General features: G+C 41.7%; 1 protein-coding gene across 1 annotated transcript; it reads left to right on the forward strand.

Annotated features, from left to right (window-relative positions):
- Positions 1-1,462: 1,462 nt before the first annotated feature.
- Positions 1,463-16,093, forward strand: b4galnt1b (beta-1,4-N-acetyl-galactosaminyl transferase 1b). The gene is made up of 12 exons (XM_078248381.1): positions 1,463-1,562; positions 3,115-3,210; positions 4,087-4,309; positions 4,424-4,600; positions 8,757-8,863; positions 9,317-9,354; positions 9,450-9,630; positions 10,689-10,781; positions 10,900-11,087; positions 11,177-11,317; positions 11,474-11,711; positions 13,554-16,093. The coding sequence occupies exons 3-12, from the start codon at positions 4,095-4,097 to the stop codon at positions 13,769-13,771; spliced, it is 1,596 nt and encodes a 531-aa protein (XP_078104507.1). The 5' UTR covers positions 1,463-1,562; positions 3,115-3,210; positions 4,087-4,094; the 3' UTR covers positions 13,772-16,093.
- Positions 16,094-16,418: the final 325 nt, after the last annotated feature.

Raw genomic sequence — 16,418 nt, forward strand, 5'->3', positions numbered from 1 at the left:
TTCACCAGTGCACTTTTCACTCATAAACTGATCTTGTAATAGTACATTACTTTCTTTGTAGTATACATATCCCCTCTCTCAGTGACGGACTGAGATCAAAAAACGGCCCTGGCATTTGCAACACACCGGCCCTATTTTTGTCAATAACCTAAGCTTGGAAATTAGTAACTCTGCCTTCCGAGTGAATCTTTCCACGCACCTCGCCTCAGTACAATCTTGAATATCTGTGGCTGCATGCATAAAATGACTTTAATAACTAACACAAAATTAACCAAAGACATACTATCAGTAATGGCCCATAGGCATTCTGGCATTTGCCCAAATTCCAGATGGCCACTTAGATTACACTTACGAAGTCAACAGTACTTATTTTAATCCATGTACCTTGGATACTTTATACGAAAGGAACACACTCCCTTTTTCACGTACACTGTATTTACAGCACTGTTAGCTAACATAGAGGACCACTATAGTGTAAAACAAAGACACAGCACATACTGTATGTTGCATTTTTTTTCTACACAGACAGCAATTCCAATCACTTGTCTTCGCAGCATCACGCTGTGCTGTGTCCATCTGTAGGCACTGAGCATGAAATCACCGGCAACAGCTGTCACACTGAATCTGTAAAAGTCAATATATAACCACTTTTAATTGAAAAGACAGAGCGTCATGCTGTCCAATATTGTTTAATATAATTGTTTTTCACAAATGCAGGCCTTAAACAAGCTTTAACATAATTTAACCAAATGTTTCAATTGCAGTTGTCATAGTCACAGTTTAAAAAAAAAATTGATTGGTTGCTAATCTGCAAAATGAAAAGTTTTACTTAATATCAACTGTGAAATGAGCAAGGGAAAGTAGAGCTAAAAGGACATAGAGAGAATAGCGTGCTGCAGATAATTGCAAAAAGCAGCTTTTCTTAAAGACTGTGATGAACACAGAAGGATAACTGTCATCCCAACATGCAAGTACTCTGGTGTAGTATATGCCGGTGTCTTTTTATAGCACCTACAGTCTCATATTATTAGTCATTTCACGGTAGAGGTATTGGATTTTACTTTGAAAAATATTCATATTTATACAGTAAAATTGTGTGATTTCGGTATGGGTGTAGTCAAAGATGTCCCATACTCAAATATATCAGTCATTGCCTGGAATTATGGAGCAACATCGTTTAATTGCACCTACACTTTCAGATTTGAAGTCATTTTATGGTAGACATGTGAGACGATTACTTTGTAAAATCTCAAAATGTATACAGTAAAATGTTCGTTTTAATTTATTGTAAATATAATCCAATCATTTTTTTTATGTGTACTTTATATATAAACTTTCTTAACACCTTATTTTGAAAACCGAAAGTAGTTCCATGTGTATCTTACCGCTAACTTTGCGTCGATCTGCGCCGTTTAATGTAACTGAATTTACCAAAAGTACTAGTATATGAGTGCACTACAATTTCAGCGTCGGCTGATTTGACCACGGAGATCTGAGTGTCGGCTGGCTCGACCGCAGTTGAATACAATAGATATTCGTTTTGGAGAAGATGTCTTTCTCATGTAAGGAATGTAATCGAAAGAAACATCAAGCTTTGAGTGCATGATTTATTTTTTTCTGCAGTCTTATTCACGACAATGGTAGGCTATTGCCTAGGCCTGTCTGAAAGATCGTATTAGGCTATCTCCAGACATTTTTGTTCGCTTGACAGATTATTGCATTACTTTGGCATTTTTATTATGTTTAAAGATGCAGGGGAGTAAGGAGGAGTGTTGATGCAGAATAAAATTGCGGTGATTTAATATTAAGAATCTGAAAGAGGCAACGAATCTGTCACTCGCACTTTGGGAGGGTCCCACAGAGCTCTGCTTATGTCTGTCCACAGCTCTCCTTATCTCCTCATAGGCTTATTTTAGGTTAATTAAAAACAGCAGGGCAACTAATACACTTTGGTTCAGATTCGCTGTGGACATTTCCTCATGATTTAGATTATCTCTCTCACTTCTCTTGAACAGCCCAGTTACTGTAGTAAGAATGGTTCCACCATCTAAGCTAATTATCATGCACAGTATAAATGTAGCCTATTATCAGGGCGATAGGACTGCCACTATAAGGACTGTGTGGTTGAATTAGCAAGCTTAACAGAACACAGTTCACACTTATACTCCTCCTATCCTTTATATTCCTGCTGTTCGGTTTGTAGCCTATAGCCTGAGCTGAGTAATTACTCAATATTATGTTTATCTGATCTTGGATATGATCATATCATGCTATCTTTTTACAACAATCTGTTATTAAATGGTTTGTTTTAACCACTAAATTGTTAAAAGCTGTACATTTGAAGAGTTTTGTGATGCATAATAATGGATTTGTATGCTTTTACTTATTTTGTTATTTCATGCTCGTGTGTTTCTTTGTTTAATGTTGCATGTGTTTGTTACAGCTAAGATAATTAGAGATTATTAGTATACTGGGGCATACAGTTTATCTAGGCAAGAGAAGGCTGAAACTAAAGGTCTGATTGTAAAGTGAATACAGTACAATTTTCTTCTGTTATTGGATGAACATTTCAGTAATTCTAATTTGTTGTGTACTCAAAATGTATTTTCAAGATGTAGTTTTGGAGAGAAATCTATCGTATTTGATCTTATACAGACAGGACCACATACATATCCAAATGCCACTCTCTTTTGAGTCTGCAACTGTGAAGGAAGTGACACTAGCGAGTTTAGTAAATATAAGTTTGGCTATATATATAATGCACATATGGTGTATCTGACATCACTACTAGACCAGGAAGAAGTGCTTTTAAAGCAGCACTTTGAGAAACCAGTTCATTTGAGATATGTTCTGATGGTCTGATCCTATTGATTTTTTTCTATCTTACCACAATAAAGCTAAATTGGTCACCCCCTGCAGGATTTCCCCTGGGGGCTGTAGCACGCAAGCAGCTGATGAAGCATATGGACGCTCAACTGTGTTTTTTTGATAATGCAATTGCGTCATGGAGTTTTGCATATCATTTATACTTCTTTTGGAGCTAGTCTTTGATGTTGTTATGATTTTATACCCTATATTTTATAATTCATTTGGCTTATTTCTTTTTGTTTCCAGATGGGGAAGGTGCTAACTCATTTCTATCTACATTGTTTCTGGAGATGCAGGTGCCTACTGAGGATGTCCTTTTACTGACTGGATAGAGGCATTTAGGTAAATTTCCTACTTATTAAACACACATGTAGGTCTGGAAATAAAGAGAGGAGAAGTTAAAGAGAAGAGAAGTTAAGGAATTTTCTTATTGGGTATACGATTTTAATTTTACAAACCATATATACATTTTTTAACACTTATTTTAGGTGTTTGTAATAACTTGTAGCCACAGACTGCAATTCCACATAGACAGGTACAGGAAGATGTCTGTATGGACAGAACAATTTTGGTCATGAATGGTGAAAGCATAATAAATTAGCATTGTCATTACATTTATGTCACAGCAAAACAAACAGGAGTATATATTGAGAGATTGTAATGAAAGCATCCTTTTCCTTAGGGTTGTACCTTTAACATCTTTCCATAGCTGAAAAAGAAAAACAATGGAACATTTTGACAAAATTGAATAAGGCTATATGAATTGGCTGAAACCGATTTAGTGTTCCGGTTAGGACACTAGTGCAGATCTAGAGCCTATGAGGAGGTAAGGTGAGCTGTGGACATGTGGATCTAGGATGTAGAGTGCAGTTCTTCATTTAATAAATGCTTCGACATCAGTTTCCTTTGCTCCCCTCGGTGGCTCCACTATAAATGTAACCACAGGGCATGTAAGATTGCGCCGCAGCTCTGATTCCAGAGTCTCTCTTACATACTATGTTCATATTTATGATAGGGGGGACAACATGCTGTTTCCCCAGACAGTGTTTATTTGCTGAGCTGTGGTGGAGAGATAGTAACACACAAAACTGACAGTAACTTTTGAAGGTATCCACTTAAATTGGAGACTGAATTTTAAAGTGGATCTCTCTATGGCAAGTGTGGACAGTAGGTATAATTACAACAATCAGTCTTTCAACATACATGTGTCTGCATCAGGTTTCAGGATGCGCTCCCTGAGAAAGACAGTGTTGCTCGCCATCCTAGTGTCTGTGGTGCTGGTACTGGCCCTCCTCCATTCGTGGCCCACTCGGGCTTACACCACAGTGGATGTGTGGCAGCGACAGGGGCCAGTAGTAGAGAGGCATCTGGAGGAGAGGCTCCCAGAACCAGACCACCGATTAGGCAACATCCCCTTTCACATGAGGGACAATGTGGCAAGGTAATTCATTTTTTTAACCTGTTTATTTATTTCCATCTATAAACTCCTCAGCACAACAGAGCTCAGCTAAAACCTGATTTCCTCACATGCATGTGTCTCCGATGATCCATCCAGCTTGTTGGCACGTAACGGATGCGTATGTGAGGGTGAGAGTGGAGGAGTAAACCTGCCCTTCGCCCAACTTCTGTTCCCGCGGGTGTCAGCTCACCCGCTGCACACTGCCTTTGAGGCCTCTGAGCTGGAGGAAATGAAGAGGAGACGGGCCAAAGAGTACAAGAGTTTCCAGGAGAGGTAATCGTCACCGTAAAACAAAGTTGTCAAATGTTACCAGAAGAGATAACGATGGAATGTCATCTAATTGGTGTAGTATTTAATGAAGCACTACTAGAAGGACACTCACTGAATATCATTTTAATGTGGCTTTATTTGACTAAATCCAGATTCAGTCATCTCTGGATCAAGATCGCAACCTTTCTGTCTCTCTCTCTGACATGGAGAAAGTCACTGATGCTCTCTTATCAACTCTCATACTATACCTCTTCACCTGTTGTAGTTTGATGCCACTCAGGATTAACTATTCCATCGCAAAAAACTAGATCAAAATGGAAAAATCATATTAGTCATTTTCTTTTCGATTTCTTTTTCTTTCCTGTACTGGATCCCTTGATACCTTTTTAACATTGAAAGGTTTTTCTGCACAATATTTTTTTTCCAGCCAAGAATATAATCACAAGGTCCATCCATCCATCCATCTTCATCCGCTTATCCGGGGTCGGGTCGCGGGGGTAGCAGCTCCAGCAGGGGACCCCAAACTTCCCTTTCCCGGGCCACATTAACCAGCTCCGACTGGGGGATCCCGAGGCGTTCCCAGGCCAGGTTAGAGATATAATCCCTCCACCTAGTCCTGGGTCTCCCCCGAGGCCTCCTCCCAGCTGGACGTGCCTGGAACACCTCCCTAGGGAAACCCATTTCGGCCGCTTGTACCCTGGATCTTGTTCTTTCGGTCATGACCCAGCCTTCATGACCATAGGTGAGGGTAGGAACAAAAACTGACCGGTAGATTGAGAGCTTTGCCTTCTGGCTCAGCTCTCTTTTAGATCTAACGGTGCGATAAATTGAATGTAATACCGCACCTGCTGTGCCGATTCTCCGACCAATCTCCCGCTCCATTGTCCCCTCACTCGCGAACAAGACCCCAAGGTACTTGAACTCCTTCACTTGGGGTAAGGACTCATTCCCTACCTGGAGAAGGCACTCCATCGGTTTCCTGCTGAGAACCATGGCCTCCGATTTAGAGGTGCTGATCCTCATCCCAGCCGCTTCACACTCTGCAAACCGATCCAGTGAGTGCTGAAGGTCACAGGCCGATGATGCCATCAGGACCACATCATCTGCAAAAAGCAGCGATGAGATCCCCAGCCCACCGAACTGCAACCCCTCTCCACCCCGACTACGCCTCGATATCCTGTCCATAAATACTACAAACAGGATTGGTGACAAAGCGCAGCCCTGGCGGAGGCCAACTCTCACCTGAAACGAGTCCGACTTACTGCCGAGAACCCGGACACAGCTCTCGCTTTGGTCGTACAGAGATTGGATGGCCCTGAGAAGGGACCCCCTCACCCCGTACTCCCGCAGCACCTCCCACAGTATCTCCCGGGGCACCCGGTCATACGCCTTCTCCAGATCCACAAAACACATGTAGACTGGTTGGGCATACTCCCAGGCTCCCTCCAGGATCCTTGCGAGTAAAGATCTGGTCCGTTGTTCCACGACCAGGGACGGAATCCGCATTGTTCCTCTTCAACCTGAGATTCGACTATCGACCGAACCCTCCTTTCCAGCACCTTGGAGTAGACTTTACCGGGAGGCTGAGAAGTGTGATACCCCTGTAATTGGCACACACCCTCTGGTCCCCCCTTTTTAAAAGGGGAATCACCACCCGGTCTGCCACTCCTTAGGCACCGTCCCAGACTTCCACGCAATGTTGAAGAGGCGTGTCAACCAAGACAACCCCTCCACACCCAGAGCTTTAGCATTTCTGGACGGATCTCATCAATTCCTGGGGCTTTGCCACTGTGGAGTTGTTTAACTACCTCAGCAACCTCCACCAGGAAATTGATGCCAATCCCCCCTCATCCTCCAGCTCTGCCTCTACCATAGAGGGCGTATTAGTCGGGGTTAGGAGTTCCTCAAAGTGCTCCTTCCACCGCCCTATCACCTCCTCAGTTGAGGTCAACAGCGTCCCATCCTTACTGTACACAGCTTGGATGGTTCCCCTCTCCCTCCTGAGGTGGCGAACGGTTTTCCAGAAGTACCTTGGTGCCGACCGAAAGTCCTTCTCCATGTCTTCTCCGAACTTCTCCCACACACGCTGCTTTGCCTCTTTCACGGCAGAGGCTGCAGCCCTTCGGGCCCTTCGGTACCTTGCAACTGCCTCCGGAGTCGTCTGGGATAACATATCCCGGAAAGACTCCTTCTTCAGTCGGGACGGCTTCCCTGACCACCGGTGTCCACCACGGTGTTCGTGGGTTACCGCCCCTTGAGGCACCTAAGACCCTAAGACCACAGCTCCTCACCGCAGCTTCAGCAATGGAAACTTTGAACATTGTCCACTCGGGTTCAATGCCCCCAGCCTCCACAGGGATGCATGAAAAGCTCCGCCCGGAGGTGTGAGTTGAAAGTCTGTCGGACAGGGGCCTCCTCCAGACGTTCCCAATTTACCCGCACTACCCGTTTGGGCTTACCAGGTCTGTCCAGAGTCTTCCCCCACCCCCTGACCCAACTCACCACCAGATGGTGATCGGTTGACAGCTCCGCCCCTCTCTTCACCCGAGTGTCCAAAACATATGGCCTCAGATCAGATGAAACGATTATAAAATCGATCATTGACCTTTGGCCTAGGGTGCTCTGGTACCAAGTACACTTAAGAGCATCCCTATGTTCGAACATGGTGTTCGTTATAGACAATCCATGACTAGCACAGAAGTCCAACAACAAACAACCACTCTGGTTTAGATCAGGGAGGCCGTTCCTCCCAATCACGCCTCTCCATGTGTCTCCATCATTACCCACGTGCGCGTTGAAGTCCCCCAGCAGAACTATGGAGTCCCCGACTGGAGCCCCATGCAGGACTCCACTCAAGGTCTCCAAGAAGGCCGAATACTCTGAACTCTTGTTTGGTGCATATGCACAAACAACAGTCAGAGTTTTCCCCCCCCCCACAACCCGCAGGCGTAGGGAGGCGACCCTCTCGTCCACCGGGTTAAACTCCAACGTAGCGGCGCTCAGCCGGGGGCTTGTGAGTATCCCCACACCCGCCCGGCGCCTCACACCCTGGGCAACTCCGGAGAAGAAAAGAGTCCAACCCCTATCCAGGAGTATGGTTCCAGAACCAAGACTGTGCGTAGAGGTAAGCCCCACCAGATCTAACCGGTAGCGCTCCACCTCCCGCACAAGTTCCGGCTCCTTCCCCCCACAGAGAGGTGACATTCCACGTCCCCCAGAGCCAGCCTCTGCTGCCCGGGTCTGGTCCGTCGAGGCCCCTGACCTTCACTGCCACCCATGTGGCAGCGCACCCGACCCCAGCGGTTCCTCCCACAGGTGGTGGGCCCATGGGATGGAGGGATGTCTGCCACGTAGCTTTTTCGGGCTGTGCCCGACCGGGCTCCGTGGCAAACCCGGCCACCAGACGCTCGCTGACGAGCCCTCCATCTGGGCCTGGCTCCAGACGGGGGCCCCGGGCTTCCTCCGGGCAGGGTCACTTCATCCCTTCCTTGATTTTTCATAGGATTTTTTAACCATTCTTTGTCTGGCCCCTCACCTGAGACCATTTTGCCTTGGGAGACCCTACCAGGAGCACCAAGCTCCAGACAACACAGCCCTCAGGTTCATAGGGACACACAAACCTCTCCACCACGATAAGGTGATGGTTCCCGGAGAAGATAGTCACAAGGTGACAAAGTTATTAATAGCTGCTATTGACTTATCTCTGATGTTTGTGGTTTCAAAGAGCAAAACTCACTGGAAGTGTATTTGTCCACTTATTCCATTCCTGTCTATGCTTGTGTTGTGATAATTATGTATCAAGGAATGGACAGAATCACTGAAATTGTCTCACAGTTTGTTTATTTGCAAGTAGAGTCAATTTTACAGCGCTCACAGCAAAGTACAGAAAAATGACCAAAGCCTTCTACAACAGCTTTTTCTATCAGTGAAAATGAAGTCATAATAGAAAAGTTGATGTTGTCTCCCACAAGGTCAGGAAGTAGTTCCCAGGATTTATCTTGTGAGAATATCAGCAGTATTTGGGCTTTATTTCATGCAAACTGTTTAATATTTAACAGAAACAAGAAGAGTTGTTTAGTTTTTCTAACAGCTTGTGAAAGTATGTTGTGTGTAGGCTGCAGTATACATCTTCCTGATGTGGATTCCCCCCCACACACAGGTCACAGACACCTACAGATGTTCTCATTATTGCAGAGGCTAACAATCCCTTACAGTATCCAACACAGGGGGTTGAGGTACGACCTCTGAGAACAATCATCATCCCAGGTAAGACTTCAGATAGAGTGGGACACACGTTTAAACAATTAAGACTTATTTGTTAAATAAGATTGTTTTCCAACATTTACAACTGGATGTTGGGGTAGCACATTGTTGCTGTATTATATTAAATTATTTAATTGAGGCATTGGCTACTACAGCTAATAGATCATCAAGCTACTTCTTGACCCAACCTAGAACTGGCTCATGTGACTTCTATCAGTTTGGTGTAGAAAAAGTCACACTGGATTTCACTTATCTGCATGAGATAAAGAGCATTTTAACATGTTTAGCAGAAAAAAAAAAAAAAAGCAAAAACAATGCTTAAAAAGTAAGTATTATACTCTTTAGAAAGCATATATTTATTTTAATTATTTTTATTTAATTTAGGAAGTGGATCAAATGTATCCCAATGGCTGTAGTAGCGTATAAGTCTGTTAATTGTTATCATTATGCTTTCAGGCTTGGCCTTACACGGCCTTCCCAGAGACCACTACTCAGTAAGTCTTTTAATAGGTCTGTCTTTACTTTTACATATTTTAGATATTGGCTGGGCTTTTATTCCACCTATCCCTTTCTTTCCATCTCGCTGCAGATAAACATCACTGCCACGCTGGGAATGCTAAACGTGGCAGCCGAGGTGGATGGGATGAAAATCAAAGGTGATGGCGAGATGCACATGAGTCTGTCAAGCAGCCTCCTGCCAAACCTAAACCGACAGCTGCAGTTTGTCACCTACACAAACACACTGTTCCACCCCAACACAGCAGACACAGGTGAGGCCTCACACTAAAATCAGCTTTTCTTTGGCTCATTCTCTCTCTGGACTTTCTTATTCTTATTCTTTCTTTCTTTCTTTTAATTTGTACCCAAACCATTTCTGTTCTTTTCATGTACAGAATCAAGTGCTATGTAATCTGGGATTAGATTTAAAGCGATAGTTTGGAATTTTGGGAAACTTATTTTACGGGTATAAAGTTAGATGAGTAGATTGATAACACTCTTATATCTGTACAGTAAATATAAAGCTACAGCCAGCAGCTGGTTAGCTCAGCCACTCACCCACATGTGTCACTACACATACCGGTCCACATTAATTCCTTTGTCGGATTGTCATTGTGTGCTATGTGGTGTTTTGTTGCCTGTTACCTGCCTGCCAAATTTACTGCCTATTTAGGCTCTTACCACATGTAAGCTTTATCTTCATTAAATCACTGAAATAATTATGCTGCCTCCTCAAGTCTCTGCATTTGGTTCCAATCCCTGTTCCTGTATTCCCTGCACCATGACATCTAACTCTCTGCCAGAAAGCAGTTAAGCATATTTCCCCAAATGTCAAATTATTGCTTTAAAGATGTGATTCCGAGATTTAAATGATATCTCCCAAAAGAAAACATATAATTTGTATTGTATGTTTCTTCTTATTTTTGTCCTTTAATGTCTCCACATCTGCAGTTGGTCACCACATAGAGATAATCATCAAGGAAGATTTTTGGCGCATGCTCTGCTGCGACAGCACTCTCCGTACTCGGATATATTTGCAGAGATTAGAAGGCCGTCTAATAATACAGCCTGCTTGTTTTGCTTAAAATCAATGATCACTATCTACAGTGACAAAGCCTGACCAAAGACCAAATTTACCGTTCTGAATTGTCTGTCAACCTGTTACACTCTTCAGCATTAATCTTTTTGTGGATGGTACAAAATATGACATTCAGTATGTATAGATGTCTTACATCAAACAGCATATTAACAACTATGGAGCTATTAGCCACAGTTAGATCCTATTACACTAATCAAATGTATTAAAAGTAGTTTTTGTTGTGTCTTTTAGTGCAGTTGGAGACAGAGGGGCATCAAGCCAGCTTCAGTATCAAGATTCGTCACGGTGTAACACCAAAACTGTATAACACAGGATCTAAAGGAGGTAAAACACAACACTATTAATCATGCCGTCATTTAACCACTGAACAACCGCCTTTTATTTTAAATGTTTTATCATTTGCTAAAAATCAAAAAGATTGTTTGATCTTACTTCTCTGCAGAGTACAACATCAGTGCCCTCGTAACCATAGCTACGAAGACTTTCCTGCGTTATGATAAGCTTCAAGATCTTATCAACAGCGTGAGAAGATACTATCCAACCGTCACTATAGTAATCGCTGATGACAGCGAAAAGCCCCAAACAATTTTGGGGCCTTACATCGAACATTACATCATGCCTTTTGGAAAGGTAGTGGGAAGTGCCAGACACATACTGAAGTATTTTATATTTCACATTGATGGTCTTTGGTATCATAAGCTCTGCGACATGTGTCATAGGGTTGGTTTGCCGGACGAAACCTGGCAGTCTCTCAGGTGACCACTAAGTACGTGCTGTGGGTGGATGATGACTTCATCTTCACAGCCAACACCAAGCTGGAAAAACTGGTGGATGTTTTAGAGAGAACCACTCTGGATCTGGTGAGGGATAAACCATTTGTTTTAAATGTCTGGTGTGTTTGCTGTCAGTGACATCAATGTGTGTGTGTGTGTGTGTGTGTGTGTGTGTGTGTGTGTGTGTGTGTGTGTGTGTGTGTGTGTGTGTGTGTGTGTGTGTGTGTGTGTGTGTGTGTCCAGGTCGGTGGTGCGGTACGGGAGGCCACAGGTTACACTGCCACCTACAGACAGACCATCTCCATTGAGTCAGGGGAGGAGGAAGGTGACTGTTTACACATGAGGAGAGGATTTCATCACGTCATCCAAGGCTTCCCCAACTGTGTTGTGACTGATGGGGTCATCAACTTCTTCCTAGCTCGCACCGACAAAGTCCAGCAGGTCGGCTTTGACCCACGCCTTGCAAGGGTAGCTCACCTGGGTGAGTACAGTGAAATAATTATTTTCATATAATACAGTTAAGATGGGAGTGGTGATATGACTATATACAATGTAATATACAAATGTTTTAGCATTCCATTTTTATGACAATGAACATAAGACATTTTCTTAATGCACACACACATAGAGAAGAAACAACATGATGGTGAATACACACATACTGTATCAGAGCAGGATGTGAAAGAAGCAATACCTGTGTTCCAATTCCACACTACTGCACATAGAGCACACAGTAGGTATGTATTTTAAATGTTTTCTTCATACTGATACTTTGTACTAAGAGGAAATTATACAAGGTGTGAAATTATGGATCTTAGTCAAACTGGCTTCACAGGTTTGGAAAGCCACTGTAGATTCAATTTACAGTACCAAGAAGATTGTAACACATTTTTGTTTTATTTTCATATTTTTTGCTGTTTGCAGCTCCATGAATTGTTTTGTGAATTTATTTTGGCACCGTAGTTTCCATCAACAACCTTAAACACCTTAAAAAAAATAATCAAGCAGTTAATTATGCAAACGGACATCTTTGATCATTTTCAATTTTGGCTTATTCAGTGTGTCCCTGGTCTCGCATTGCCAGACCTATCTCCACAGCTAGTGCAACTTCCAAACCCACTTGACATTTCAGTTTACTGAAAATTCAGTTTACTTGGCACATGCAAGATTCAAAAAGAGATGTTCTGCAGAGCTCCACTTTGGATCTGAAAAATGTAATGATGGAAAACAATTACAATCAGCTGCATAATCATCAACGCTCGCTTTACAACTAAGTGTTTTAGTAATTTATGTTTTAAAGATTCATATCTTATGTTAGTTATTGAGATAGTATAATATACCAAGATAATTGTTCGTAGAAATTATACTGTGAAATTCTCTAATTAGAACATCCCAGAATCAGTGCGCTGCTATAATTAAACTAAATGCATGCATTAAATAAAATGTATTTCAATTTAGTCCTCTAATATCCAGTTTCACACTTCTCCCCCCTTAGCTTTTAGGTTGTAAAAATCCTCCTATTTCACCCTGTTTTCATGTTTTTATGGCTGCAATGTTCCAGCAAATTTGTATTCTGTATGTATTCTATAAATGACATATCTGGTGTCTTTGAAAACATTCCACATGAAACCTTTAATGACCCTAACCCAGTGAGGTTTAAGAAGTTAATCAAATTATATTAAAGAGCCCCTATTATGCTTTTTGGGATTTTTATATAGATTTGTTATATAGTTTTTTGTGTATGTAATAGATGTATAAAGTACAAGAAAGCATATTTCTAATGGAGTTTCTATCCCACAGACAGCACTTTTTCTCAACTGCCTAAAAATGCCTCGCCCACATTCCTGTTTAAAATTCCAAATAGTGACGTTACTGATTGAGAAAGCCAGCCCAGTTTTTTTTTACATGTGCTGCCCATAGGTACAAAGCCTGCCCAGTGGCGTGTTTGAATTTGGTTGACCAATCACAACAGAGTGGGCCAGCTGACCAATCAGAGCAGACTGGGCTTTTCGGGAGCTCAGACAGAGTGTATCAGACTCTGCTGCAGCAATGGGCAGTATTAGAAACATAATATGTTTTTTGTACATCAAAACATGTAAACTTATTCTAGTAGACCCTTAGAGTACAAATATGACGCTGAAAAGAGTATAATAGGGGCTCTTTAAAATGAGTTGACTGGATGTGTGTATTTGTGTTACACTGACGTGTGTGAATTTTTCTTTTGAGCTGCTGTAACAAAGGAATTTCCCCATTGTGGGATTAATAAAGTCTATTTTATCTTATCTTATTTGGCTCAATCATTTTGTTTGCATTTATTTTGCAGAGTTTTTCATTGATGGCCTGGGTTCTCTTCACGTGGGCTCTTGCGATGACGTCATTGTCAACCATGCAACCAAAATCAAACTTCCCTGGGTCAGCCAATCAGAGAGCGACAAGACTTACGCCAAGTTTCGTTACCCGCCGGCCTCCTCTGATGCCACTCACACGAAAAACGGCCTCCTGTTCTTCAAGAACCGATTTCAGTGTTTGACTCATAATTAGTTCCTCTTTATTCTGAGGGTTCCTCTGCTCCTCCTGAGTTGCCAAAGAAGTTCTCCTCCGCCCCGTCCCGTCAGATAAGATTTTAGACACACACTTTGGTTTGCCTTTTCTTGAAAATCTTCACAAGAGGTTTCAGGCTTCAACATAGAGACGTTACATTAGAGCAGTTTTTAGCATGTTTTTAGCAAAAAATAAAAGTCCTGATACACAGTAAATATCCAGAAGCTGGATATGACCATCCATGCTCTCTAGAGAGTAGAGAATCAGCTGTAATAACAAACACAGACCTAGTTAAATGACAGCATCAATTTGATTAATGCAAGGCTTTTTGTTTGTCAAATCTTATCTGGCTTTACATCCTTGAGTTGTTCTAACAGAGACTGAGCTTTGAGTAAACCAAACAGGTAGCATCTTTACAGTCTGACTCACTTCATTGTCATTCTAGGCTAACGTGAGCAGAGGTTCATGTGTCCACCTTCAGTTTGCACTATCCAAAAACAAGACTGAGCTTGAAAAAGCGATAGTGACATCTAAGAGCCTGAGGACAAGGGGAAACTTTGCAGACAGTGACAATCCTGTAGACACAGCGCAGTGTACTTTTAAAAAAATGCCACACGAAGAACGCATTCAGAACTTTTCCACCTGTGGTACCTGCGCTCTGTGACTGACTGGTCGTGCCAAAGGTTTGGCTGCTGGCTTTTGGGTGTTTTTATCACTTTGTGTCTTTGGTTTTGCTATCCCTCTTTACCCAGAATGTGCCATTTGTGAGTGATCAATTACATCTGAGCAGGACAAACTTGCGATCCCATCACATATGATGTTACCCGATCTGGGAGCGGCCTTGTTTTTTGTCTTCTGCTGTCTTTTTGTCTTTCGCTTTCAACAAACATCTCAAGAAGAGCAGCGCTTCTGTCCAGTGCACACTGATGAATAACAATGATTCATTACATGCTCCCTAAAAACAAAAGTTGAATCAACCAAAGTGCATGTTTATTTCCCCTCATTATAAGAGAAGAAATGAGGGAAAAAAACAAGGACATTGAGACAGAATTAATGAAAGTTTGGTGATAAATTAACATCGTAAAAAAAAGTGAGTAGTCAAAGCATACATTTTTATACTGACTCTTTGGAAAGTTACTGTATGTCCGACTGACACTCATGCCTGAAGTGATGATGCTGTTGTTTTATACCATGGCATTTAGATGGCACCCTTGTATCACTCTATTGTTTCCTAATACGATTTTAAAGCTAGGTTAGGCTGTTTTCTGGAAAAGGCAAAAAAAGAGAGAGAAAAAACCACCAGAATAGTAAAATACAGCCCTCCTCTTGCAGCTCTCTGCATCTGCATTTGTAGAACAGCCTCTCTCTGAAATGACCTGTGATTGGCCAAAGTCTTCTTGTCACGGGCTAGATTTTCTAAAGCCTGCAAACAGAGCCAAGAGGAGGTGCAAAAGTGTATTTATTGCTCAAACTACTTGAATTACAATATGCTAAAAGGGTATTATGGAAGTTTTGCCCAATGATGCCAATAAAACAGTTATTAGCAAAGAGGGGGTAGAGATGTATTAGCTGATGCTTTTTTAAATCTTGAGAAGGATATTTTAAAACAATTTTGTGTGATGTTTCTTTCCATTATGGAATCTTCTTTTTGTTCACCAAAATGCAACATTCACTCTGTTCAGCTCTGTAGACAGGGGTCAGAATGAAACTTCATCATTGACAGTATTTTAAAAGGCTTTTGTGTAGTTGTGTGTTCAAAAATGTGTCTCATGTTAGGAATTGTAACCAACAACTGAGCTTTTTAGCTGAGCTGAAAACCTTTATTTTAAACATTATTTATTATACATATATTTATTGTGGTAACAGAAATGTTACTTGCCTGCTTCACCCAAAAACCACTGGTGTCAGTCGAATGATCACAGCAGTATGAACCTTTTTCAATTTATTTCAATTGTTGATATATTAAAATGTCTGTGGAACACCTGTCTTTAATTGGGGGGGGGGTAAAGCAGCTAAAGCCTCACAAGGGTTGGTTGTAATTTTTTTTTTTAAAGATCAGAGTCAAAGTTCAAATGCAGGTTATTTTTGCTGTGAGGCAACAGCTGGAACTACCGAGCCACCATGATGCTCCTTGCTACACTTTAATATAAAAACCATTCAAAGGATATGAGAATTTTAGAAAAAGTTATTTTATGGCATATTTACAAGGACTGCATAGTATCAATGTTGAGCAGTGCACAGAAGGCAACACATATTGTGTGTTAGAGAGCAGACATGTTTTTTGAAAATGTAGGAGTTGTTAATAAAGCAGGGTGCCTCACTTTCTGGTGTTTGCTTTTTCCTTGTTTAAAAATTAAAAGAAAAAAGCCATCCTGCCTGGTAATCGCACTGTTCAACCACAACTCACCTTACATTTTATTAAAGCTGTCTACAAAAACAAATATTCATGATATAAAATGTTATATTAATAAATTAAGGAATTATCTAATTTACATTTTGATTCACCAAATCATAGACACAAGCATGAGTGTCTTCAATCTCTCCACTAGAGGATGCTGTATACCAACAGATTCTCTGTTCTGGAATTGATCTAGTGCAAAGATCTGATTTTATGCAACATTAAAAAGAAAAATTGAAAAGAAATGTG

This window comes from Sander vitreus, chromosome 4 (genome assembly GCF_031162955.1).
Source record: "Sander vitreus isolate 19-12246 chromosome 4, sanVit1, whole genome shotgun sequence".
Taxonomy (NCBI): Eukaryota; Metazoa; Chordata; class Actinopteri; order Perciformes; family Percidae; genus Sander; species Sander vitreus.